Source organism: Lepidothrix coronata, unplaced genomic scaffold, assembly GCF_001604755.1.
Source record: "Lepidothrix coronata isolate B3197 unplaced genomic scaffold, Lepidothrix_coronata-1.0 Scaffold8, whole genome shotgun sequence".
Classification (NCBI taxonomy): domain Eukaryota; kingdom Metazoa; phylum Chordata; class Aves; order Passeriformes; family Pipridae; genus Lepidothrix; species Lepidothrix coronata.
The window spans coordinates 5,384,598-5,410,561 of NW_016690188.1; the positions used below are offsets into that span (position 1 = coordinate 5,384,598).

The window sequence follows — 25,964 nt, forward strand, 5'->3', positions numbered from 1 at the left end:
ACATCTGAAGCGACAGCAAACAGCAATGTCAGTGCCAGGGAAAAAAGCCAATTATTTTCTTTACCTTCCAGTTTAGTATTAGACCTGTGCTGGAGGTCTACATCACAAATTAAAGGTCAAAATCTGGGGCACGATCAAGACAAGAGGCATTCACAGAGGTCTGCAGGTTGACTAACTGCTCCTCTCTGCAAGGAGGGATGGAAGAGACCTCTTTATCCTACTTTTGTAAAGGTTTTCAGTACTAAATGGTTGGGTTTCACACCCATAAATCTGATAGGATTTACTGCGTCTGAAGCCAATGCAGGAAATGAAGGGAAATGAAAACTTGATTGACAGTGAAGTATCATCAAAATAAAAGGATCAAGGCACTTCACACTCTTGTACTCTCCAAAGTCAGCAGTTAACCCAGGAACATTGTTGCTATGTCAGAAGGGAGAAAGGTGAAGATGAGCAAATTCCAGACCAGCGTGGCTATTTTCCAAGCTGAAAATTAATATGTGCAACTGCAGCAACAAACACTACAGCCCACGCTCAGAAGTGCATAGTTGGCAGTGAACCACCTACAAAAGATGACTCCTCAGTTGGCATTAACCAGGTAACCAAAACCAGCAGTGGCCGGTATCATGAAATCTAATAACCACTTCAGGTTTTTGCTCTGTCTCCTCTTTCCACAGAAATCCGGCCTCCTTTACCCTCAGTATGAGCACCTTGCATTTATTTGTCCTCCATGTGTCATTCAACCTGCCAGAATATCTATTCATCCTAACCTTGGTAATACCCTGACACACTGGGAAACACTTGGAAATGTGACTTGCATTTACTGGCAGCAGTTTATAGGCCCTTCCTGTCTAGTAGGACAGAAAGTTTTTTAGACTTAATTTCCTATTCTTTCCAAACTTGAGTACAGCATTTGTCAAGGTGCTACACAGCAAATTACTCTTTGAACTGGAAGAGACAGAGAATAATAACAGAATGACAGGGGGAATAAGTGACTGAATAACAGGCGTACAAACAGTAGGACACAGAGAAAAGCCCAGCAGCAGGCTGCAAGGAGACTGCCAAAATGGCATCTCCTGAAGGGCAAGACGCGACTGGTTTTAACAGGACTCAGGCTCAACCTGTGACCGCTCCAGACCTTCTGGTTTCATGGCTCTTACAGGGACTTTGGTAATAAGCATGCGTTTAATAATAAATAAAAATCCTGACCTAGTTATTTCACTAATCTCATTACTCGCAGGCAGCAGTTCCTTGCTCTCAGTACCCAGACACACCCATAACAAGTAGGATGGATTCAAGCAAGTGACACTATATTCAGAAAAACGTATTAAAATTTTGAGTATTAATATTTTGAGTAACTCACAATCAGTATTTGAACCATATATATTTTTAAGTATCCTGAGTAACAGAATGGAAATGTCTGTCAGTATATTAAATATGTCAGAAACAACTATTTGATATCCACTATTTATTAGTTCCCACTTGGCTGTTACTCAGTCTCACATATCAGACTATCACTAGTGTTGGTGATCGTTAGCCAAGTGCACCAGCAACAGCTCATGAGAATGTAAACCCAAAGCTACCAAAGATGAGCATCTCTGTCAGATAAGAATTCAAGTGTTAGCAGGTTAAAATTGCTATTGAAAATACTAGGTTGGAATGCCAAATCTTGCCACAGGGTTTACTACAGTTGCTGGTTTGCTAGCAGCCCCCCAGTTCCCATTCGAAGTAATCTTAAATAAAAACTCACTAGATCCTTTCAGAGAAGGACTCTAGGTGGGACCGCAGCAAGGACAGGCAGAACTGCTGGGGAACTTTGGATCAGGACTGACAGACAGCAGAGGACTGACAGACACCTGGCTGAGCCTGCACCGAAGCCTCCAGACATATTCTGTGTCTTCACAAATACTACACTTGTTAGTCCTTTAGAACATGAAATCAGAAATCCACCATCTGAGCAAGTGTCATGCCTTTGGTGGGTTCAATTTAACAAAAGCACATAAGATTGCCAAAGATGAAAGTGGCTTTGACTGCTGGGAGTTACTGGAACCTCGGTTGCCAGGCCCTGCCAGCACGACAGGGGATAGATTCCTGTAAGCCTGCCTTATGACAGACAGCTGAGGCCAGGAAATAAATCAAGTCTGGACATTTCTTCATAAGTCACCCACCACAAATTTTGTTTTGCTGAACATGGAAAAAAATTGTAATAAGTGCAAATATCCAAATACTTAAAAGCATAATAAGTGGGGGAAGAAAGATGCCTCTGAGCTGTCTCAAGCACAATAAAGATCTCCAAACTGGGAATTCTAATCCACAACATTTATTGCTTCACTAATGCCAGCATCAGGGGAACTATATTTAGATCAGCGTGATTAATCAGCCACAGCAGACCCATCTTCACCCCCAGCAGATGCAGCACCTCCAAGGTTTTATTAACCTTTATCTGAGGAACAAATTGGTTTGTTGCATCCATTTATCCTGAAGAAATACTCCCAACAATCTTTAAAGGAACACTGTCCTTTCACAGATCATGGACACTTTAAATATATTTCAATAAAAGCTGGTTTCATTTTTGTTTATCACAAGTTTCACTTTCAGACTGCAAGGACTTTAAGCACCATGTGAGACTGTTTACTTCCTCACGCCTTGCTAGAAGCTTCCCAGCTGCAGTCCCCAGCCCTCGCACCTTAAAAACGCTCACTTCTAGGAAATTACAGCTTTGAGGAGGCTGCCTTGCGTTGTTTTAAATTACCAAACAGCTGAAAATCTCGAGCAGTTAAAAGTAAAACTGAAAACGTTAAGGAATCCAACATCTTAACCTTTTTTCTTCCTTTTACATTTATGTAGTAAACTAGACGAATGTGTTCAAGCTTCCACCTGCGACTCTAAGAGGAAATGCTCACTCGAAACTGAAAGCTGAGATCCTATACAGTCAAGTTTCCTGGGATGGGAGCTTTAAGCACCCACATTGCACTCATGTCAGATACTGCTAATCTCGCTTTTATGCATTTAAATACCAACCCCGCTGCAACGAAAAAACCCTCAAAACCTGGCAAGCACCCTAATTTTACCATGTGTTCGGCAGTCCATGTGCTACAATGCTGTCGGGTCCCCAAGAAGAAGGAAAGGCAGATGAAGGGGAAGCAGTTGTTCAGTGGGGTGCCGAGAAGGGGTGACGGTCTCAGAGAGCTGAAGCTCTCACTGTGACCCTTCCGTCCTCATCACGCAGCTCCCGGGAGGGAACCCCACCCAGCATCTCTTCCCTGAGCTTTCGACCCAGGATCAGGACCCTTGTGTTGAGTGAGAACAACAAAGGACATCCCAGACAGCTAAGTGTTTACAGTCCAAGTGTAAACCAAGAGACAACAGAGGTGATGAGATGTTCCTGAATTTCTCCCACACTTTGAATTAAACAGCACTGTTCACTAACAACACTTATTTTCTGCTCTTTTAGAAGTGGAAAAAGAAATTTTTGAATAGTATCTGCATGCAGGAAACAATCACAAATACTTCAGATTTGATTTTTTGAAGACTAACTGAAGAATGATTAAAACTCAGTATGATTAAAACTAAGAAAAGTTCAAGCAGCTGTTTCCCACTATATCCTTCATCAGTGGATAAAAATAGTCAAGAGCTTTGCTCTGTTTTTGAGGCAACACCTTTTTTTCCTGCTTCCTGTAAATGCCTCTATCGATGCTGAAAAGTTACCAGCAGAGGAAAAACGTACCATCCATCCACTGAGATAACCAGGTGTTCACTGTTCGAGTAGATGAAGCCAAATTACACCTACCTTCCACTTTTACACCTTTTGCAGCACCTCAATTGCCTGAACACAACTCTAGAACAAAGATTAATTTAAAAACAGGAACTTGGAGCAAATCACATCTGTGAGACTCAACATTTGAGGCAGTTATGTCTCACAGCTATTCGAAAGTTACCTAAAGCCATTCAGCCTTTGTGCCCGAATTTCCCTCTTTGGTTCAGCTCCGAGGTTTTTAGGGAAAGTCTCTTTGCCCTGAGAGCTAACAAGTGAACTATTATTATAGGTATTGCATCAATCACAGAAGGTCATTGTGCTAGAGGCAGTTTCTTATGTAAAACTGTTTTCGGTTCAGCAAAGTGGGAGGAGCTGCATTTCACCAAAACTGATCTGATAAGGAAAAAGAGGCAGCACTGTTTACTCAGCAGTGTGCTTAAGGCCTTTTGCCTTCGTTTCTAAACAACCGAAAGTAGGCAGTTTAAACCATGCTATGGTCCAATCTTGACTTTTTAATTCTAAATTAGAGACTACAAGCAGCACTCTGATATAATGCAATATGTATTCTTTGTGGATTACAGATCACAGCAGTGCTGGAAAGAGTTTACAGTTAAGATTCCCCTACAGACGTGCCTCCCAGACCAAAAAAAGAGTTTGCTCTCCCCGAGCCTAGGAACGCATAGTTGGCACCTCCTCCAGTAGGGAGCAGCTGGGCAGTTGCTACCGTTTCTCATTCCACTCGACACTACCAGCTATTACATTATCCCAAGTTTCTTGTTAAAGCGCAAACTCTCTCAGAACAATTAAAAAGTCACCAAGCTGGGGGTCGCAGCATGTTGCCATTTTCCATTTGGTGACCTTTGTCAAAGATGAGACACACACACATATATATACAAATGCCTCAAATGGCTCTTTCCCTATTTTTCTCCTTTTTTTTTTCCGTTTTAAACCTGCAGTTTAACACTCAAAATACTGCTCCCACAAGAAAACGGTTCATTCGACCTGTTTTTAAGCAATGCAAACACAATTAAGGACTGTGGAAAGTACCCTAAAACGCAACCAAACAACAACTGCACAGGAGCACGACACAAAGAGCCGCCCTGCCGCAAAGCCTACAATAACAAGGGAGTTTCTAGCCTTGGCTCACAGTTTTGCTCCTTCCTTGCTAATAAAAAGCGTCTCTCACACAACTACGCTCCCCGATCACACGCCACGGGTGGGGAAGTGCTGTTTGTACAGTTCCGTTTCGGGGAAGTCAGAAATCATTTCCTTAGAGGTGAGGGGAATAAAAGTAAAAGCAATCAGTCACATCTTCCACTTGAGCGAGCAGCTCCCCCCGCACCGAAGCCGGTTACCTGTCTGAGACCCAGGAGGAAAGGCATTCTGCAGGCTCATCCTCCACACCAGCACATGGGAAGGCAGGAATTTAAAGCCCCACAGCGACCATTTCCTCATCTGCTGTGGGCAGCCCGCTCCTCCGATCCTATTTAAACCAGGGCTTCCTCGGCTGGGAATGCTAAGTAAACAGGGTCCTGGGACACTGCACGCACTCGCTGGCTCCCCCTCCTCCTCCTCCCACTCCCTGTGACATATCTCAGACGCAGCCCAGCCGGGGTGTTTGCAAGAGGGAAATGACATCAGGTCGGGCAGTTCTGAAAAAATAACAAAAAAAAAAAAAAAAAAAAAAAAAAAAGGGAGCCAAAGCAGCCCTGAACCTTAAGACAGCTGCTGGGTGACACCAGCCTGCGCTGCAAACGGGACCCTGGCAGGGAACCCCGGCAGAGCAGGAGTGCTCTGCTCCCTGCTAACGGGATGCTGCGATGGAGGGGAGTCTGTTAAAAACGTTGGCAGGAGCCGACAGCTCCTCGGTGATGATTAAATCTCACTAGGCAAAAATAGAAATTTCCTCTGTTTCTGAGGAGAAAGCTAAGTTTGATGCTGCTCGCTGAACAGCACTGTAGTCCTAGGAGCCACCACCACGGTTTCCTGGGGACCTGGGTAAAGCCTTCACAGATCCAAAGCACTCCCATGCCACCTTCTGCCTGCCACCACGACTCCACTTTTTCTGAGCAACACTTAACAGCACTGTTCAACTCTCAGCCCCTCCTGATAACAGCTGTTCCTTTAAAGAAACAGCAACAACTCCCCTGATTCAGAAGGATCAGGATCGGGCCTCTCCAAGATCACACAGGTGATGGGAAGAGATTTGAATACCCCAATGAAAATGTGAGAAGCCCTATGGAAAGGTTTCTCATTCTACTTGAGCTCATTTCACATTTTCATGCCAAGGGGCAATTAAGCCTTATAAACAAATTAATCATCTGGTGCCCAGGATGGCATGTCTTGTTTGTCCTCCCCCAAGCAAGGAGTACAGCAAGTTCCACAGCAGTGTAGAAGATGACACTGCAGAAGGTAATCTAAATTTAACTCCCTTTTCTATGTCCACTTTGAAAGTTCAGCAACCTCTTTTTTTCGTGCTTCTCTGTAATCAGCAGCTGTCCTCGTCTGTCCAGGAGGGTGGAGACTAGGACACCATCATCCCTCCCTTATGCCCCAGCAACAGCTCCGGATATTTGAAAGAGGAGCAACTCCCCTGGCTTTTGGCCTTCTTGGCTTTGGAGCTCAACACATTAAAATATATTACAAGGAAAGGAATATACATTTTTTCCATAGTGAGTTCACTGAATGCCTTTTTTAGTAGCAGTTTTAACAATAATTTCAGTATTCCAGAAGAGAGAAATCACATAAAATTCTTACAAATGCTAATTTGCAAGAGGAGAAAAGTAAATTAAGAGGAAAGAATAAAAAAAAGCAGGACAGACACTCACTGCCCACCTCCAACAGTTAGAGAGCTTGCACCAGTGTCAGAAGAAGACACCCATTTTGCACAAGCCAAAACTACTCAGTGACCACCGCTGCTGCCTCCTCCCAGCCCGGCCCAGGGTGGTTTCCAAAGCGAGAACCCCCCTGTGGGGGTCCTCTACACAATTAGGCTGTGAGACTATACACAAGCACCACTTATTTTTAAACCAACCTAAAGGCACCATCTAAACTTGCTGTTTAAGGTAAGCACATCTCTAATTTTCCTAAGAGAAACCGGGCACATAAGTAATTTCCTGGAGGATACAAAACATCAGTGTTAACAAGCATCAGCCAGGCAACGGGATTTTCCAGCTTTTGTGCTCTTGGATCTAACAAACTCTCAACCTTTGCTTTTCCAATTCTGTGGACAAACACCAGTGATATAAAGGGGCAGCTTTCTGTTTTAGTAATCTGTTCTATGGCCTCATGCTGGCCTTTGAAACATCCGATTTTGGCTGTTGCTATCCAGAGCCCTGGACAAGGCAGATCCCAGGGCTGAGCCAATGCAGCAGTTTCTAAATCCCTACTGTCAGAAGGAATCTAACTTTAACCACCCGCCTCTCCCCCAGCACATACTCAAAAGGCAAAGCATCATTCCAGATCTAAGACAAGTTGTGAAGAACTATCGAAGGCAGTAACTTAGCGGAAAAGCGAAGGCATCCTAATTTATGTGTGAATTTAGAAATCCTGGAAAGACTGACACAAAAAAGGTAGTTTCCAAGCAGGCATTACCACATTTGACTGCAGCAGAAGCAGCCACCCTCTCTTGCAGTCCCTGAGTGACAGTGGCCAGTAACATGCTCCACAACTCTGCTATAGGCGACTACGGAAAAAATCCTGTAGAGGGACAGAAAAAAAAAAAAGCTGGACAAGATAGCTCATACCCTTATAAAACCCTAATCAACACATAACCTTTCCAAAACACCTAAGTTCTCTTAATTGTTGCAATTGCTTTGTATATTCCAACTGATATCCTTTCACCCTCTCCTCTTTTTTTTTTTTTTTTTAGTTCATAAGTTCTTGCCCCAAAGCTTTGTCTGGCAGCAACAAGTTTTACAGACAGTGGTTGTAAACAAATAGTTTCTTTCATCAGGAATGAATTCACCACCTTCTAATCTGACTTTCTTATTATTAGCAGGTGGGAAGAGAAGTCCCTATCCATCCTCTCACTCATTCATTACTCTGTACCTGTTAGCTATCTTCTTATAAAAGATATCAATCTCCCCTATCCTCTTAATGTAAAATCTTTTCCTGAAGCCCTCAGATGCTCATTGTCCATTTCCAAAACCTTTCTAATTTTCAACGGCTTGGGGGAAACCAGAGCTGAAATAATAATTATTTTAATGAAAGCAAGAGCAGCTCTAAGGCAGACTTAGCATGGGTTTGCTTCCTTTATACAAACCTGGAGTTTAAGATCTGCAAAGGCCACACAAGAGTGTATTTATCCAATATATAATGAACAGAGCTAACACAAGTTTTCACAGTTTCTCAGCAGATGACTCTTAAGGGCTCTGAAAAGGCACGACTGATGTCAGGACAAATTATGGGATCTACATTACTTTGAAAATTTGCCTGTTTAGGCAGCCACCAACCATCCTTTTTAGGCATGTCAGCACGGATCCCACTTTGGAAAAAGAGGGAATAGAGGCCTCTAGATGTTTTTCTTTTGAAAAAGAGGGAATAGAGACCTCTAGGCATTACCAGTCTGTAGTACTGTTCTCCCAAACAGGCCATCTGCCCCAAATATGATGTCAAACAAAGGAAGTTGCTTGACATACCTTCACAAGCCCAACACACAGTGACTTGTGGCCTCAGATATAAACACAAAACTGAAGTAGATTATAGAATTTGTCTGGTCCATTTTAGAATCACTTTCCATGTTGGGAGATGCTTGCAAGCAGGTTTAGTAATCCAGCAAGGTATAGTATTAATTTTGATACACCCTGAGGAGATAGCCTGACCTTTGGGTGATCCAGTTATGATAACAGGATTGTAACAAAAACTGAAGTTGTGCATCTCAAATCTGTCACACTTGAAGCACAAGGCTGCTCTCAGGTGCTCCACTATTACAGTTCTAGGCAGGGAGAAGTTCTGAACAGGAAATATGGGTGGTGTGTAATACTCCCTCAGTTAAACTTTAATACCATGGTTCTGCAGCTATATACATACACAGGTTGACTATAAAATTGGAATAATTTTATCAAATTATTCTTCCATTATTCTTCCAAATTTGCCCCAGTGCACCCTGTTATTTTCATGTTGATAAGAGGAGCATCCCTGAAGCACCAGCTATCCATTTTTGTTAGTCAGCCCAAAGCCTTGGGTGCCAAGACTGAGACTACACAAATCTTGCAGGCACTTGAAATTAAGGTGAAAGAAGCAACCTCAGTGAGAGTTACTTTCTTTTTCCCAATCTTGGAGATGGCTCTGGGAACAAAGGGGGAAAAAAAGGAAAGAAATATACAGAAAGGCATAAAAGCAGATCTCTGTTTCTCTAGAATAAGACAATATCCAGGAACAACAAACTGTATCTGGTTTGACAGCAAATATTCTAAAGGGCTTGCTAGCAAAACCAGCATGAGACACAGGGAGAACACCAGTGCTGCAGCAGCAATGCAGTGCTAGATCTGCCAAGAAACCATTTCTGTCTGGCCACCTGCCCACTTGTGGTTGATCCCTGAAGAGTGAAGGGCGACTTCCCCACCCTAATGACACCGTTACAATAACACAAGGACTTTTCAATATAAGGACCAGGTGTTGTGGGTTCATGTAACATATGGTATTAGCACTGGCTATCAGGAATGGCATCAACAAATTCCAGAGGACCAGCAGCAACAGGTCAGCCTAATAACTTCCCAGTACCTACAGGACCTGAGTATCTACTCCATTGCTTAGGGGGCAAGTGGTCCAAAGCAAACTTTTCAGACTTCTTGTGGCTTGTACTACTCTACTGTTTAGGAGTAGGGTAAGCGGGTCCCTCAATTTGTGTGCAGTTCAACTACAAAACAAGAACACTGAAGTCACTTGCATTTACTATTTGTCAGGCCAAACTGACTTAATCATTGTTAGACAGAACAAAGAATAATTACAGGAAAAGACACCATACATGTTTGGAACTGGCTTGTGAGCCAGCACTGCAACTAGTTTGATGGATCAATAAATTTTAATATTCATTGAAGCATAAAGGCTTATAGTGGTTAAAATTTGTCTGTAGGCAGGTCCCTTTTTCCCACAGGCTGTCACTTCTGTCAGCTCAGTGGTTTAGAAGTGCAAAAAACTTCTGCAGTGTAGTAAGTTAAGCAAATAGGGACAAGTGCATTTCAACCTCATTACTGTCACCTGTCCTTGTCTCTGAGTAACTGGTTAACCAGGGAGGATGAGACTATGCACTTCAAAACGTGCTCAGTGTTGCAGAGAACCCCAACAATAACAGCTCATGCTTCATTCCAGTCAGCTCTCAGTTCCAGCTGAATCCCAAACAGCAAATGTCAGCCAAGCAGACAAGTGCAAATATGTGCCACCTCTCCACCTGAAAGCCACGTGTGAGCCCTGAACCCAAGCAGGGCAAATTGCAGAGGAAGCCACTACCCACTCTGTCACCTTGTATTTCAGTGTATTTCTCTTCACCGCTCCTATGTGGGTGAAGAAATGGCAACAGTACAGCACTTCTCTTTGCACTTTTGTACAGCAAGCAATCCCTCCTCTGAAGCTGCCTTCTGTATGAAGCTCTCCGAAGAAGGGCACTCACGAAAGGGCAGGGAGCAGACAAGGGGTGGTTGTGGAGGACACACCCAAGAGAAGTCCTCTCTAACATCCATCTGACAGAGGAGAAAAAAGCAGCCACATCCAGCCTGTTCCAGAAACTCCTACCCACTCTGCTGTTTAGCTGATGGAAGAGTGGTGGCAATGAAAAGTCTAGGCTCTTCTGAGACCAGAATAGTTTTTTCTAAGTGTAGCTTGAAATTTCCAGCTCTCAGTGACATTGTTCCCATTGCTGTTTCCTCATGGAGGAGGAAATGATAACCACAGGTCCAAGCACATTTTTCTTCACAGCCACAGAGCTGTGGCCATCCCAGTGCAACTGACAAAAGACTCCGTGAATCATCTACTTTTGTATGACCACTGTTTTGATACCCAGGCCTTCTGGTCAAGCCTAGAGGTCTTAAAAAACTTCCAAGTCCTCACCACTGAGACAGAGGGGGACTAAAGGGTTGAAAATGCACTACTGAGAAGTGATGCTATCTGCTTCAGTGGAGATAGGGTCAATTCTGCCCCTTTAGCATTCCCAGGTTTTTGGGCACCTGAGATGCCCAAATGAAGATGCCAGGCTTCAGTGTTAGTCTGGAGTGGGTAATGAAGTCACTGGAAAGCCTACTCAGCTTTCTCTAAGACTGCAGGGAGGGGGAGAAGGAGGAGGAGTGGGGAGTTCAGCTGTTAAATGACAAGACTGTCCCCAGGACTAGTGTATCCGGGGTGGTACAGGGACACCAGCTTGGCTCCTTGCTTTTTGGCACTGGAGCTCTTGTCTTCCTGATGCCCATGTATGCAAACAGGACTTTGGTAATGGCTCAAGAGGAGACGATCTGCTCCAGACAGGGCAGAAGGCAGAGTCTGCAGACAGTAACAGGATCCCCCAAATGTGGAATCAAGACGGTAAGCGTCTGTTCTAGTTTTAGAGTCTGGCACCATGTGGGTACCGAAAATACAGCCTGTGTGTGTCCTTTGGTCACATCATCAGAGGAGACAGCATTGTCCTGAAGCTGCTTACCAGCACAACCTTGATGGAGATCTTGGATGCCCTACTCTTAGAAGTGCTATTTGATTTCTCTACAAATGACAGCAACTCACTATTTTTAGTGCTCATCTCATGTCTGCTTGGCATTTCCCTTGGGCCTTACCCTTGTTTCACAGCATTGGTGCCAGCTCCCACGAAGCGGTTTTTTTATGCCAGAGGGGCTGATGCCAAGTCTGTCTGTGTTGATGCCAAAATGGCAGCTGGCTTTATTGTTGAGACAGGATTTGCCAAAGCTAACAACACTAGTGCTGGGGTGACTAGCATTGACTTTAAGGTTTTCATCTTCCTTATTCTTCTGTGCCTCTAGATTCCATGAGCTAATGCTGCTGTAAATGATCTTCTGGGGTCCTAGGAGACGGATTTTTTCATCAACAGGCAAGTACACAGCAGACAATCTTAACTTACACATCCTCAAAGAGAAATATACCTTTATACATGGAGCAGTTATCTGGCACTGCCACTGCTGGGCCCAACTACATAGGGCAAGGCCTGCTGCAGATCAGGCAGGGCTTGAACTCTCTCTCTTGAGCCTGTGAATGTGTTTATAAAGAACCTACTACAAAGCCAGAGAATCTATTGAAGATAAGAGTGGTGATGTAGTATTTCATTACCAAGATATACCTAAGACAGAAGTCTGGAGCAAAAGAGGGTCAGGGATCAGCCAAATTGCATCACAGCACCGTAAGGAAGAAGACAAAATCCAAGAAAAGTCATGGCCTTTTGCCCCTTTTTCACTGTTGCAAGTGCCGCCGTGTGAAAAGCCACTTTCAGATAAAATCCAGTCTCACACTGAGGCACAGGCACGTTGATCATTGGAAACAGCCAGAGAGTTATGAATAGATAGCACATAATCACACATGTGCAGATGCATGTTGTTTGAAGTGATGGTATTCCTGCAAATTACGAAGTAATTTAATGTTGACCTCTGCTACTTTTCTTATAAACGTAAAAAACCACATCTTGTTCAGAAACAGTGGTGTCAAATGGGCACCTGATTGCCCAAAGACGCTCAGCTCTTGCTTCAGGAACGGTGCAGTTGGTTAACCTGACAGGAGGTGACAATTTAAAAGGCTTTCTCATCACATAAGACTTTGCCAGGGGCATCTGTTATGTGTACAGCCTGGTCAGATCCTTCTGAAGTTTGTTGGTCTTTCCTGAGCTTAAGTTTACATCTTGAAGAAATTTAGGAAAGCCCCCAAAATCCCAGCAGTCTTGTTTTCTACAGCTCGTTTTACAAGAAAGAGGTTCTTTTATTGGATTCTGAGAATTAAGTTTTTGTTTCTAGCAGAATAGCACTTCTATATGGCCCTTACCCTTCTTCAAAGGAACAGATTTTCTGGGAAATCCTTTAGGGAAAAAAAGACATCATCAGCTACCTCATTCTGAGCACACTGCTGGATATTATGATTTGGTAATGTTACATAGCAGAGCAATATCACATAGATTATACTGATGAAAACATCCTCAAGTTGTCCTATGTATACTCTCAAGCACTTTCATACTATTTTCCCTGAACTCTTCACTCCAGGCCCTGCTGTGGCACCTACCTCTCCATCAATAAGAGGGTTCTGGGTTGCACAAATGACTGGGATTGCGACACTCAAACCACAAACAACTGGCTTAACCAAATCTTCTTCTTCTTAGAAAATACGTGTGGATCACAGTATGGTATTCCCAAAACCAAAACTCTGTCCATTAACCCAGTGGGCTGTGCAGTACCTAGAGTTTTACAGGATTTCCATTATCTAGCAGAAACATAAACTCCCCTGTACTGCTACAGGTAGGGTGAGGCTTGGAGTTTGTGGCACAAGCATGAGGAAAACCCTTCCACGTGGCATGGTCTGGCTAGCAAAAAGACAGGAAAACTTCTCTTCCAAAGCAAAGGGCACTGAAATTTCACACACACAGACATATAGATATAGATATATATACACACACACACATATATCTTCATAAAACCAAAACAAAGAATGAAAGGAAACCACAAGTTTAACCATTAAGAAAGCTCAATACCAGAAGCATTTAAAAGATCACAACACAACAGTATTAAAGACATCACTTTTAAATCCCCAGACAAAACTTCATTGAGAGCTATCAAATCTTAACCTCCACAGTTAAAAACTTCTTTAAACATACAACTTTAGGGAAAAAACACTTCAGAAAACCTCATCTTAAAATATCTCTAAGTACTTGGAAGGAAAAAAATGAGTAAACAAAAATAAATATTATACCAGCATTGTGTATGGTTAAGTGCAGTATCAAGCTGAGTTTACCCATATCTGTGAAAGAGCAGAAAAGATCAAGACCTTAAAGCCTAATCTCTCCCATTACATTACCAGTTCTTGCTTTGGCCCATATCTTTACAAGGAAGACAAGAAAAGCACCCCAAGAGGCCATGCACTTCTCTGCTCTGCCAGCCGGAGGAGAGAGGTTTTGAGACTGCCTCAAACAGAAGGGCCCCCAGAAAAGCATTATCTACATAAACCAGAGCTCACAAACACAGGTTTCCAGGTACAGATGAAGTTGGTTTGATCCAAGCATACAGGGCAAAAAATGCAATGCCTCCCATCACCAGCTCCATCACCCTGCTGCATTTTCGCTCTCGGCAGCTATTTTCCCTAACCATAAAATGTGGATACCTGCCTGAAGGTTGTTTGAGATATTACAACCATTGGACTTGGAATACAACTAATTGTTATTCCTTTTATGCCTTGCAGAACTGCCACCAGTTACCCAAATACTTCCCGTTGGGCTCATCTGGAGGCTGCCCTGGGAGAGCCCCCGGTTATGTAAGGAACAGGCAGCTGGGAGGAAGGGATGTCCGAGTGTCGTGTTTCAGCATTGGCTCTGGCATTACGCAGTTTGCACTTTGCTTAAGCATTAAAAGCACTGGTGGCACCTCGAATCACAGCCAGTTTCTAAGTTTCAGGGACATACCTGCAGGCCAGGCGGCTTTGCCCTCTCAAGGGCAGATACCTCCAACACCCCGTGGTCTCGCTCCCCTACCTTCCTGGTATCTGTAGGATTTTTCCCTTAGGTATATGCATAACGTGTGCTCCCCTTGCATGCATAAGCATGATTATTTCATACAGTGCCCAGTCATTAAAAACTTAATTCAGTTTTATTTTGGGAAGAAATGCTGATAACCGTAGCCTGCCTTTATGGGTATTATCTTATCCCAACTGCTAAAATTTCCATTAGTGCTTGTTATTCCACTGGCAGATAAAGCAAACACTCCCCTGGCTGTGCAGGGCTGAAGGAGGACAGGGTGACCCACATGGCTTTACCTCTTTCACACGTTTCTCTGCAGCAAGGTTGCAGGCTGCAGGAAGGAGAGAAGGCCAAGCACTCGCCTTCTCCTTGCTCAAGTCTGGCTCCCAGACGTGCGCCTGCTCTAGATCACAAAACCAGTGACCTCTTATTTCTGGCAACCATTGCTTTCTTTTGAATTCTCCTATAGCATAAACCAAATAGTTCATATGCATCTGTATAAACAAATCAAAACTTCATTGACATCCTACCTTTTTACAGGAAATTAATTGGTGCTAATTAGCAGGACTACAGTAAAACAATAAATTAAAAGAAAAAAAAATAGAAAATCACCCCAAACCCCCAAACTGTCAAAAGCCAGTGCACTTTCTTCTTCAAAAGGTGCACATCCTCAGCACTCAGGAAGCTCAAAGACTTGTGGGTGACTGTTGAATGAAGAAACTCTAAAGTAAGGAAATATTTTCTGTTTTTAGAAATACTCACTTCTGACACATCGCAGGCTTCTACGGTAATATTTTTCCCCTGAAGGATGTAGTTTGGGGAGTGGGAATTCTGAACATCTCCTTTGGAAAACAAGGACCAACCCTCCTTTCCTGGAAACAAGTGAGAAAACTGCCCACCAATTTAATTTAAGAGACCCAATCTGCACCTTGTAAAGTCATCAGACCATTGAAAGAGAAATCTTCCAGGTAAAAATACATAAGGAACTTAGGGACAGACAGCAACATTTGTTGAGCAGGATTTAATTACGGATTTAATTATAGACTGGTCATCAGACTGTCCCCCTTTCAGCACTTGTTCCTTAATACAGGCTTCAAAAGTCAGGGCTGTTTGAAAATGAAAGATGCAAACCCAGAGGCACCAGGCTGTCAAACTGCTCTGGGAATGATTCACTGCACCCACAGCATCAACATTTCTCTAACCTACTCTTAAGATGACTGAAATCACTGGTGTCCCCACTGCCTCAACAGGCCACATGCTCCTGTGCTCGATGCCCTTTAAAAATTAGGATTTTTTTCCCCATTAATATTAACTCAGGTCTTAGTGCAAAATAAGGCAGTAATTTCTTCTTCTCCACCGAAAACAAGACAACTGATCATAGTGAGCTTCTTAACTTAGCTCACCTGGAAAATTGTTCCATTCCTCTATAAGCTGCTTTTAGAAGACAAATGAGGTCTTTTTCCTAGACTACAAGTATTAAATCATGGTTTTACTGGTGTTCTCAGTCTGAAACTTAAACTCATCTTAAAATGTGAGATCCAAAATGGTGCACACCACTTACTACCATGGAGTATTACAAAATAACTGTATAGGACACTTTTGTTACTACATCACTAAAGATTTGGTGGGATTTTTTTCCTGAAAGAACTGCACCCAATTTTTGATCCAAAATCCCAGGCTATTTGACATTTTCCAACCACTAAGTACTCTGCATTTTTCCCTCAGGAAAAGTAAAATAGGCTTCGGGCTATTTCTTCAAGTTGTTCTGTCTTAAAAAACACAGACAACCCTCCATCTGCATCTCAAGTGCTTTCTCTTTGTCTCCCAAGCTGTTGGCACAGAGGCAAAACAAACCCCTCCAGGATCCCAGTCACCACCACAGACTATTCCTTAGCATATATTCATGACTTAACGGATCCATCCTATTACTATTTGATCCTGAACACAGATCCCTACTCAGCATCCCATAACCAACGTGCTGCCTCACTCAGGCAGGGCTGTAAAACATTCACTGAATTAACCAAATTAATTCATCAGCCCACCCCACTCACCCCCACCCCCACCCTGAGGTTGTTCCTGATAAATCCACACTGCTCATTTCCTATTGCCTTAGAGATGCTTATAAAACTTTCAGGGATTTATTCTAGAGAATAAATCTTTAAATACTAATAAATACTTTACTAGAGACTGAAGCGCTTCACTAGTTTCTAACTTTTTCTTACTATTTTTCCTTTAACCTGACCCCTTTCCATTTAGCATTTATTTTAATGTGTGTAGATTTATAAGCAGAAGTTTGTGCACTTTGTTTGTTTTTTTCCCCTCCAGAACCAAAACAACAGCAAACCCTTTCAGTCTATATCAGTTACTGAGTTACTGTTCACTCACTTCCCTCCTTAGATTTTAGATCAAAACTTTTTTCTTCTTTTTATTTTATATCAACACTGTTTGCAAAACCTTTTCCCAAGCCTTTGTGTGTTCCTTGCTAGCTGCAATACATTTTTTAAACCAAAGGTGAATTATACAAACAGTAAAATCTTTACTGTCCCTTCAGTTTTAGATGACTGAATTTAGTAGATGGTTTTAAGATCAGCAAAAAAATAATGAAGATAGTAATAAATTTCAGGATCCCTTTAAAATTCAGGTCTGCCATGAGAAAGAAAAATGTTAAGAATTTTTAACACATATACCCCATTTGTGGAGAGGATTCAGCATACACTGACGGCATGGCTTTATCTTTTAGTGTCAGCACACAGTGGACTGTTTATTGCAGTCTGAGCTCACACTGAGTTGAAGTTGCCATAAGGAAAAGCAAGTGACTGTCAAAAATGTCCTAAAATTCTTGGGAAATGCAAAGCAAAGCAAAATCAGCTAAAGCAATCTTTTGTAAATGTAAAACCCTATTACAGAACCAGTGGCATTTAGTGTGTCCACCATGCACCAAGAGAGATCCTCAGAGATGCCTGAAGGATTCAGGTTGGAAACAGATCCGTAACAGAGATGAATCAACTGGTTTTGCTGCCAGACAAAGCACACTGGACAAGGTTTAATTCTCTAACATGCAACTAGTGTATGCCTGAGCTGTGCAGTTAGAGAAAAGTCTTTGAGCTATTATTATGCTCTGCAGTCGTGTAGCTCTGCACAGCTGAGCCTCTGTACTTCTCCTTTCAAGGCAGGCTCGAGGAAGCGCAACCCTGCTGCTTCCTCATTAGTGTGAGGCACTGCTGTCAAATTGTCTGCAGCAGCTTTCAAACTACCCCAGGGACAGCCAGACCTCCAAAACCTCAATACACTCGTGGAAAATGCTCCTTCCTAAACTCCCCAAGAGCAGAAAGATGCACCAGTGGTTCCTACAGTTTATAAACTGCAAGTAGCTCACGAGTGTCTGCCGCTCACAGTAGCTCTCAACAGATTCCCATTCAGGCCTTCCACTTTTTGCCTCTCATTTAGACAACCTGTAAGAAATTTTGATGCACACAGATGCCAAGGATATCCCTTGTGAGTTGCACCCTTAGGTATGAGAAATGCCACATAAGTCACGGGTTTGACTGAGAGCCCAGAACTTGCAGTAATGTGGTAGCTCTGCCACAGTCATCCTGCCAGGTCTATAAATCCCAATATTTCACAAAGTAACAGTGGAATCTGAAATAAGATTAGTTTCTGAAGGACAAGCTGGTGGTCTGGAGGTTTTGTTTTATTTCAGAGTGTTGCTCTAGGTCAGTTGACCACACAAGCAAGGAGCACAGGCACACAGGCTGCTGCTGTACCACTGCAGATGGCAAGCATTCAGTATCGGCAGTAAATGCTAATGCCAGAACAAAAGACAAGACCATTTTCCCAAGAACAACAGAGCCCTCCACCCCCAGATCCAGTTTTACTTCGATTGTGTATAGGACTAAACAGCCACTTTTTCACAGTAGACACATTTTTATTCTTGGCAAAAAGAAAAACATGGTGGGGCATCTTCAAGAAAGGTCAAGAACTCCCCTCTATATTGCCATAAGACTTACTAAGAATTAACAGAAGTTAAAGAACTCCTCTCTCTATTCAACAGCACAGATTCAGACATTCTGTCAAGATCTGAACATTTCTACCATGGTTTTTCCCAACATGGCCTGGGACTCAAAAGCATTCTTGAACACGAAGGTTCATATAAACTTACCAAATTAGAGTCAGAAAGATTTTCAAATGTAATCTACAACCCAGCCAGTCAGCAAAAATATGAAAATCTGACAGCTAAAAGAAAGGGCACTACCACGTATATTTCCCCCCCCCCATAAAAACACTCTGAGAACAGCACCAAATTTGTTTAGCAATAATTTCTTCATGAGACAGTTGATCTTCAGTGATCTAGGAAGCCATGGATAAACCTCAAGACTGAGAATGTTTTTAGTCCATATTCTTATTTCTCCCCAGGGAATCTTGATCTTCAGAGGAATATTAACATGAAGTATGTAAAACATTTTGTGGACTGTTTATAACCTAATGACTCCAAATGTAACCTTAGATGCCATTCTGCAGAGACTTAGTCATATTCAGCAATTTGAGCAGAGGGAGAATGCTAGAGCCTCTTGGGCAGATGACTTTTATTGCTCTTTTAGCTTTGTTCAAGCAATTTCACATAATATAGTTATCTTAGACTGGTATCAGCAAAACACTGCTCAGAATCAAGCTGACATAAAACTCATGGTTGCATTATTAAGTAGTAAAATCATTCCAAGGACTTGTGTTTGGGAATGTCTGTTCACATATACAGCCAAATCTGAAAATCCAGCTTCAGTTCTTAGTTAAACATTACTTAATGGTAATGTTAAAAATGGCATTCTTCTGGAAAAGAGATTTTGAAATAAATGCTCTAATCCTCCAATAAAAGACAAACGTGAAAAGCATATGGTTCCCACTGGGTACACTTATTACAAATGGAGTTTCCTTTCTGGAAACTCAATATATAGTTGCTAAATGAAAACAAAACATCTCTTATGGCTTCACAATTAGAATTTAAAAAGCCAGATGCTGTGTAGGAATTACTGTTTTCTTCACAACGTTAGTTTACCCAGTTATACATCCTGAAGGCTAAAAAAGAGTATTTAAGGAGGAAAGAGTGTTACAATCTGTGAAGTTAATATTTGTGTTAAAAATACTAATGGAAAAATCTAGCTGTTTGCTTTCCAGAAGCCACTATTTGGTCTCTTCTATTTTTCAAATTAGAAGTGGCCTTTGCAGAATTATAAATAAAACACTGAAAGCTCCATGTGACTTTCCCATATGTAGTTTTTCAACAGCCAAGTAATTTCCCCTATCCCATCCCCACTGTTTGCATACCAAGGCTATGTTTGCCAAGTTTGAAGTAGAGAATTTTTAAGCCAAATTTGTAAAGCCAAGAAGATAAAGATTTTGTTAATATCCTTTGATCAGAGATAAACCTCCCAAAAAGAGTTAAACTGTGGAGAAAAGCATAGGAAAAAAAAAAAGACTGTATGTTTTGCCATCAATTTACAAGGACCATCACTGTGTCAGTATAGAATATGTACAAAATGCTAAACATGCCAACATTAGCTTTTCTGAGTTTTTGAGAGCCATATATGTAGCCATCCCACTTCTGCACATGTTTGAGACAGGAAATATTCTTCACTCATTAAACAAACAAACAGACCTAACCTGAAAAGTGGAAGACTTAAGAGAACATCTCAGTTTTATTCTTCCAGGGCTACTGGCAGATTGCAGCAGACAGAAGGATTTTCCTGTCTGCTGCTTTCCTGGTTGCCTTCATTCCCACTACAATATCCAAATGTCTGAAAGCCCAACATCCAAATGGCTCCCCATGCTATGCATCACATCCAAAAAGCTTGTGGAGGTGACTTAAAACCAGGCCTCCAGCTTTCTGAAGCACCTACAAGGAGCAACACAGCAGGTAATTCTGAGCGAAAAGGAGACAAGCAGGCAAGGCTGAAGCACATGTACCAGGACAACAGAAAGGACTGCCTGCCAGAGGAGAAAGCAGAGGACAAAGTACAGAGCTAGCCATCACCTGAACAAGTAGGGCAGCCCAACAGGGAAGACAAGAAAGTCACCTGCCATACAGCATTAAGATTGCCACATTAGATTGAATGCCACAAAGCCAAAGTCAGACTTATCCTTCCCAGAACACTGTAGTATCTCTTTTCCAGTCTAAGCTGCAGCACAGCATTCATTCCTACTGACCTCACTTTTCCCCTTGGATGAGGAACACACCCAGGGTACTATCTTGATCAATGCAATTACAAAAGGTTGTTTCTTACAAGCAACAGTTCAATAAAGCACATCTGGCAGCATGACAAAAAGCTGCACAGGGACACCTTGAAATTCTCATGTTTGATTTGACCTACATCAAATCCTCCTAGTATCTAAGTACTCCTTTGTCACCAGGAGCGGAGGAGCTGTGGGTGACAGCCTGCAGCTTCACTCCATGCTGTGTCACAAGAGCCAAGACTTACATGAAGACACGGCACACACACCAAAGGGGATGGAAAAGCCTGCTCCACCCTCATGAAGGAAGGTGTTCTCTGGTCCTACTTACAGCCTGAAAAGCGAGGGGAAAGAGGTTCTGTCTTTATTCTTTGCAGTCTTGTTCAGCCGTGCTCGACGCCTGCACTCCTCCTAAGTTTATGGTTACTTCCTGTTGACAAATATGTTCTTCTGCAATCTATTTCATCTATTTTCAAAAAGACAGATAACAGATTTTTTAACATTAGCCAGTTGTTTGGTTTTTTTTTTCAAGACAAGTTATGGCCTCTATACAACACAGAACTGGGACTCAAAATAACTAGTGGTCCATTCTCAAACTATACCAAGGCTTCATGTTTGGCAAAGTCACTGTTTTCTAGTCTTTCCTTTTCCACCAGCAGAATAACAGAATTTACTATATCCAAAATGGAGTAAGTAATTAATGTTTATAGATAACACCTCTTACTTCACACTATGCAAAAGATTTAACGTTTGATTTTTCATTTGACATTTTTCATGCCAGTTCAATGTATTAATGTTTGTATATGTATTGACAACTATCAGAATTCTTAAAAGATCACAGGTTTCAGAAATGGACATTCCATGATTTAGTTATTTGCATGTAATAAGTGAAAACCAATACAAGGTCATCCTGTTTGTGAAAACTAGTAATTGTTGATGATGACCATATTTTTAGGGCCAATCTTTGGAGAACTGTCAGTAAAAAGAAGCACCTTCCTTTTATTTACCCTGACCTACATCAAATATCTATATTAAAAATAAATTAAAAAAATCAAGACAACTGTGTTCTCTTTTACTCTTCCACAATAACAAGGAGACTGAAAGCATAATTCACTCTAATAATTTTCTGTAAAGGAAGATTTCATTGTTAACTATAGTAAGTAAACACCAGATTTAAATTTCCCCCTGCAACTTGCCAATCTACTTCAGTAACTTTCCTCTTTTAGTCTCCAGCAAAAAGTTGGAGAATAATTTAGAAAGATTCCTAGCCATGCATTGGTTCTGGCTGAAATCAGTTACAAACCCAAAAGCAATCAAACAAAATACAGGCAGAAATTGTTTACTGGGTGGTATTCCTTTGCTAAGATAGAACTTCAATAGTGCCTTTATAAAGTAAATCAGCATCAAAAGAAAGGCAAAACTATGTGCTCAACACTTCTGATATAGTTGATTGTAACAGAATATTTTAAGTAGGAAGTCATAAATATATTGCCAAGAGTCTCTGAGATAACTGGCAAATAAATGGCATCAGGATTGAAAATGAATAATCTCATAATTTCTCCCAAAGGGCCAAAAACTCAGACCTCCACATGACCAAAGACTCTGTAAAGAGTATATACATATGAAAACATACTTTTAAGACCCACAGGACTAGAATCCACATCACTAAGTGTCACAGTGATAACACAAGTTTTACGGGCAATATTTTTTTTCATTACACTACATATCTAATTTCCATGTCTCCACACCTCATAATCCACTTTTTGCACCTCAAAATACTGACAAAAGTCACCAGTGATCTCCCACAGCATGAGATGCATGGGAAGCTCTACAACAGCCTCTGGGATAGGGAAGCCAACTCAGATCCTAATTTCTCAACTCAGGAGCACAAAGAAAAGAACACTTGGTACCGGCTTTCACACATCTTGACGTCTCTGCTAACAGATTCTAACAACCAGGACACCAGAATTCATACTTCAGCATCTTCAACTTCTTTCCTGAAGGACTCCAGCTATTGATTCCTGATAACGCTGCCAAGCTGGTCCCTGAAACAAGCCAGAGAGCGCTCAGGAAACATTCAGGAAAAGGTTGAAAGTAAGAGGCGGTTGCAGGCAGATCCCAGCACACAAGAGGTCAACCCCTGACTGCAGGGATTTGCAAGGCTTTCCATATCCCAACAGATCTCAAAGAGATTGCAAGGATTTCCCAACTTTAGAATAAAAAAAATCAACAAGGAGGAACTGTGAAGGTGCAAAAGCCCGTGAGGCTGAGCTGAACCATTTCCAGCTCTCTGTAGACTGGAGAATGTACAGTCCAAAACCTTTTTGCAAGTAGTAGGTGACTAGATGACAAGTACTATACTGAAGTCCACATTTCTTGACCAGAAACCTGAGTTTAAAGGTCAGATTTAGCAGTGAAGCAAAGATTCTGATGTGAATGTTAGAAGAAACAAGAAAGAAAGGAAAAAAAAACAAAAAAACCCCCACCAGTCAACCAAGTATCATTATTTAGAAGAGCAGCTGCCTGGAAGGATTTCAGAAGTACTTGGTCCAAAAGGGTTTCAGTTGCCATTCAAAACACTCTCCCATTGCATTTCCAATTTCATAATCTCTTTGCCTTCAAAGTCTGTGTCCTCCTATACTTTCTTCAAAGGCTCTTGCAATTTAAAAGTCATAGGAAAGCACATTAAAAGTACCAGACTGGACTAAATGCATCAACTCCTCTGCAACCTTTACTCCTTCTAAAGCACCACGTGTGCTTACAAGCATGTACAGATACCAACACAAGTGAAATGGGATTTTCTGCTATAGAAAATACTGCTTCTAGTCTTTTATTTTCCACTTGAACCATAATTCTGAATAGGAAATGCTCCAGCTTTAGTTTAAGCAACTAAACATAAATCCTGATGAAAGGCGTTTGGTGTATAAAAATGTCCATTACCACTTTGGACTAGATTTGAACTGGTGACCTAATCATGTGACCCTCAGTAGTTCTTTAACTATCTGTGATCACAGAGATTTGCATCAGCAAATACTTAAATCCCAAGAGACGATACTTCCTTAGGAAGAAAAAAAAGTTAGATAAATGAAATCTTCAGAAATAAAAGATTCTAGATTTGTGCAGTTTTAACAAGCAAGAAAATACAGATAACAGTCACCTGATTCCTGTGAGTTTTTAGAAGATCCTTCTATTACAAGTACACAACACACAAGTTTGTACCAAAAGCCAGTACTTGCAAGGCTCAGCATTCACGACTAGACGGGGTAAACACAGCAAGCCCCAAGAGTCTCCCTCATGGCTTTAGAAATTTACAAAAAATCATGACACATTTTGTATAGAAATGCACAAATAGTTCCACTTTCAGTCAATGTATTAAAAACTAAGATTTTCACGATCTGTTCAACTGCATCACACCAAATATGCAAAACCTGGCAACATAACATTTACCCTTCCAGAACTATTCAGGCTCTTTGCAATGCAGGAGCCTTCCATCAATATCCCAGTGCTATGGCTGTGGAGGTAGGTGCAGGTCCCAATGAGGCAAGCACATGTTTTTTACCTGGTTTCAGATAGGCATCAGCTGAAAGCAGCTATCAAGTTTCCTCTTGAAGTGAAGCATCCTCTAATATTTTATTTGGTTGTAAAAATTTCACAATGGTACATCTGCCAGCGAGGCAGGCAGAGCCAAAAGCACAGTTAACAATTCCCAGCAGAGGGCAGATCCTGTTTAACATATTTCAAGAAGTACTGCACATATGCAGGTGCTCCATTTCATTGGAGAGTCTCCACACAAAGAAATCTCCTGATCAATACCAATACCTATAATTTCTCTGATTAAAAATAATACTCCCCTGAATAGTCATCAGCCCCTCTCCCCATCATATAAGCAAATTCAACCACAAGTGTGACCAATCCTACAAAAGGGCTCTTGAGAAGAAGCGTTCATACAAACAGCTATGTGCCTGCTGGGGGATGGAAGTCCTTTTGCTGGGTTTGTTTTGGAACTACAGATGTACTTCAGCTGCCCTACACTCATTCAACCACCCCAAACATACCAGCCAAAAATGTTATGCCATCCACGTGAAGACAGTCACGTTCTCCAGTTGGCATCTAAGAGGAGTGCAACTTAGGACTTGCCAAGAATTGCTTATCATGGTTAATTTTTACAATATCACATGTAACATTAAAATAGCTTCACGAAAGGAAAGAAAAATGTAATATAAATTACAAAGGCAGGTGATAAATCTTCTGCCTGTAAGGATAAGCAACCTGGTTTCATAAAAATGCTTCCAATTAACCCTTCTGCAGCTTCAAAAAGATACAATCTCTGTTGTTCCTAAGCACATCTGCCAGAGCTTGCCAAGGAAAGCATGAGCAACCAGCTTCAAAGGCAGGATGACGTACCTACAGCAGTAAACCCTAATCCTTGCTGGGGAAACCACGCAACTCAACTTAGTCATAGAAAATGGGATTAGAAACTTTAAAACAAAACAAGGCGTTGAAAGAATTAGCAATCATACCAAGATCACGTAGAAAACATTGAGCAACATTTAAAAAACAACTTTCGTCAGGGCTGATAAAGAGGAGAGTAAGACTAACGACTTGCACAGGAAACCTTCAGAGGATCGGGATGGGAACGGGATATCTGTGTCAGCCTAAAACCTTACACGCTGTCACTGCAAGGTGGCTTGGCAAAGAGTGGAGGTGCCAGAGAACACCACAGTCACCCCTAGAAATTCAAGGACATGGACTCCTAGAAAAAAGTTTCTGTGATTTGACCATAGGAAATGTGACATGGATTGAAGCAGACAATGCTTTGACGATCAAAGCGACTGCTCATGTGCAGGGGCAGAGGGAGAGTCTGTGGGAAGCGATTTGGGAAGCACAGCATTTTTCTTTCCACAGTTCACAATGTCATGCAAACACATATATACAAGAATGTTGCAACTGCTCAAGTGACCGTCTCCACTAGCGTCATGCACATGGCAGAAATGCAGAGGTCAGGATTTCTGAGGCACTTCCCCAAGGAGACAGTTAATGTGACTTTCTGAAGTTCCCCACGTTTCTTGCACTGTAATTTCCTGGACAACAGCATCGCATATTTTCCAATGCCCAGACCTAACCCAAATTACATGTTTACACAACCCACATGAAATTCAGGTTTTGATTGATGTGTGTTTTCATTTTTGGACAAGAGCTGATTTTCTAACTTAAGACAATCTTTCTAAAATAAACCATGTCTGCATGTAAGGTCAGGGTGCCTAGAGAGTTCCTAAAACAACAATTAGTTTAAGTGAGCTTCCCCAACCTTCTCACTGCCAAGCAAGCTTCATTAGCAAG

General features: G+C 41.8%; 1 protein-coding gene across 6 annotated transcripts in view; it reads right to left on the reverse strand.

Moving 5' to 3' along the window:
• The window catches only part of WBP1L (WW domain binding protein 1-like), a 58,540-nt gene that overhangs the window by 18,848 nt on the left and 13,728 nt on the right, over positions 1 to 25,964 (reverse strand). The window contains exons 1-2 of one of the 6 annotated variants that reach the window (XM_017804038.1): positions 22,535 to 22,669; positions 20,956 to 21,090 (exon numbers count right to left, since the gene is read on the reverse strand). The exons of 1 other annotated variant lie outside the window; for it this stretch is intronic. Coding sequence is in view for 1 of the 5 variants with exons in the window: in XM_017804037.1 (XP_017659526.1) it covers positions 5,110 to 5,136 (27 nt within the window). In the remaining 4 variants the exon portion in view is untranslated. Of the gene's footprint in view, positions 1 to 5,109; positions 5,395 to 15,164; positions 15,321 to 20,955; positions 21,091 to 22,534; positions 22,670 to 25,964 lie in introns of those variants that run through there. 4 more of the 6 variants (XM_017804039.1, XM_017804041.1, XM_017804040.1 and 1 more) reach the window with 4 other exon arrangements.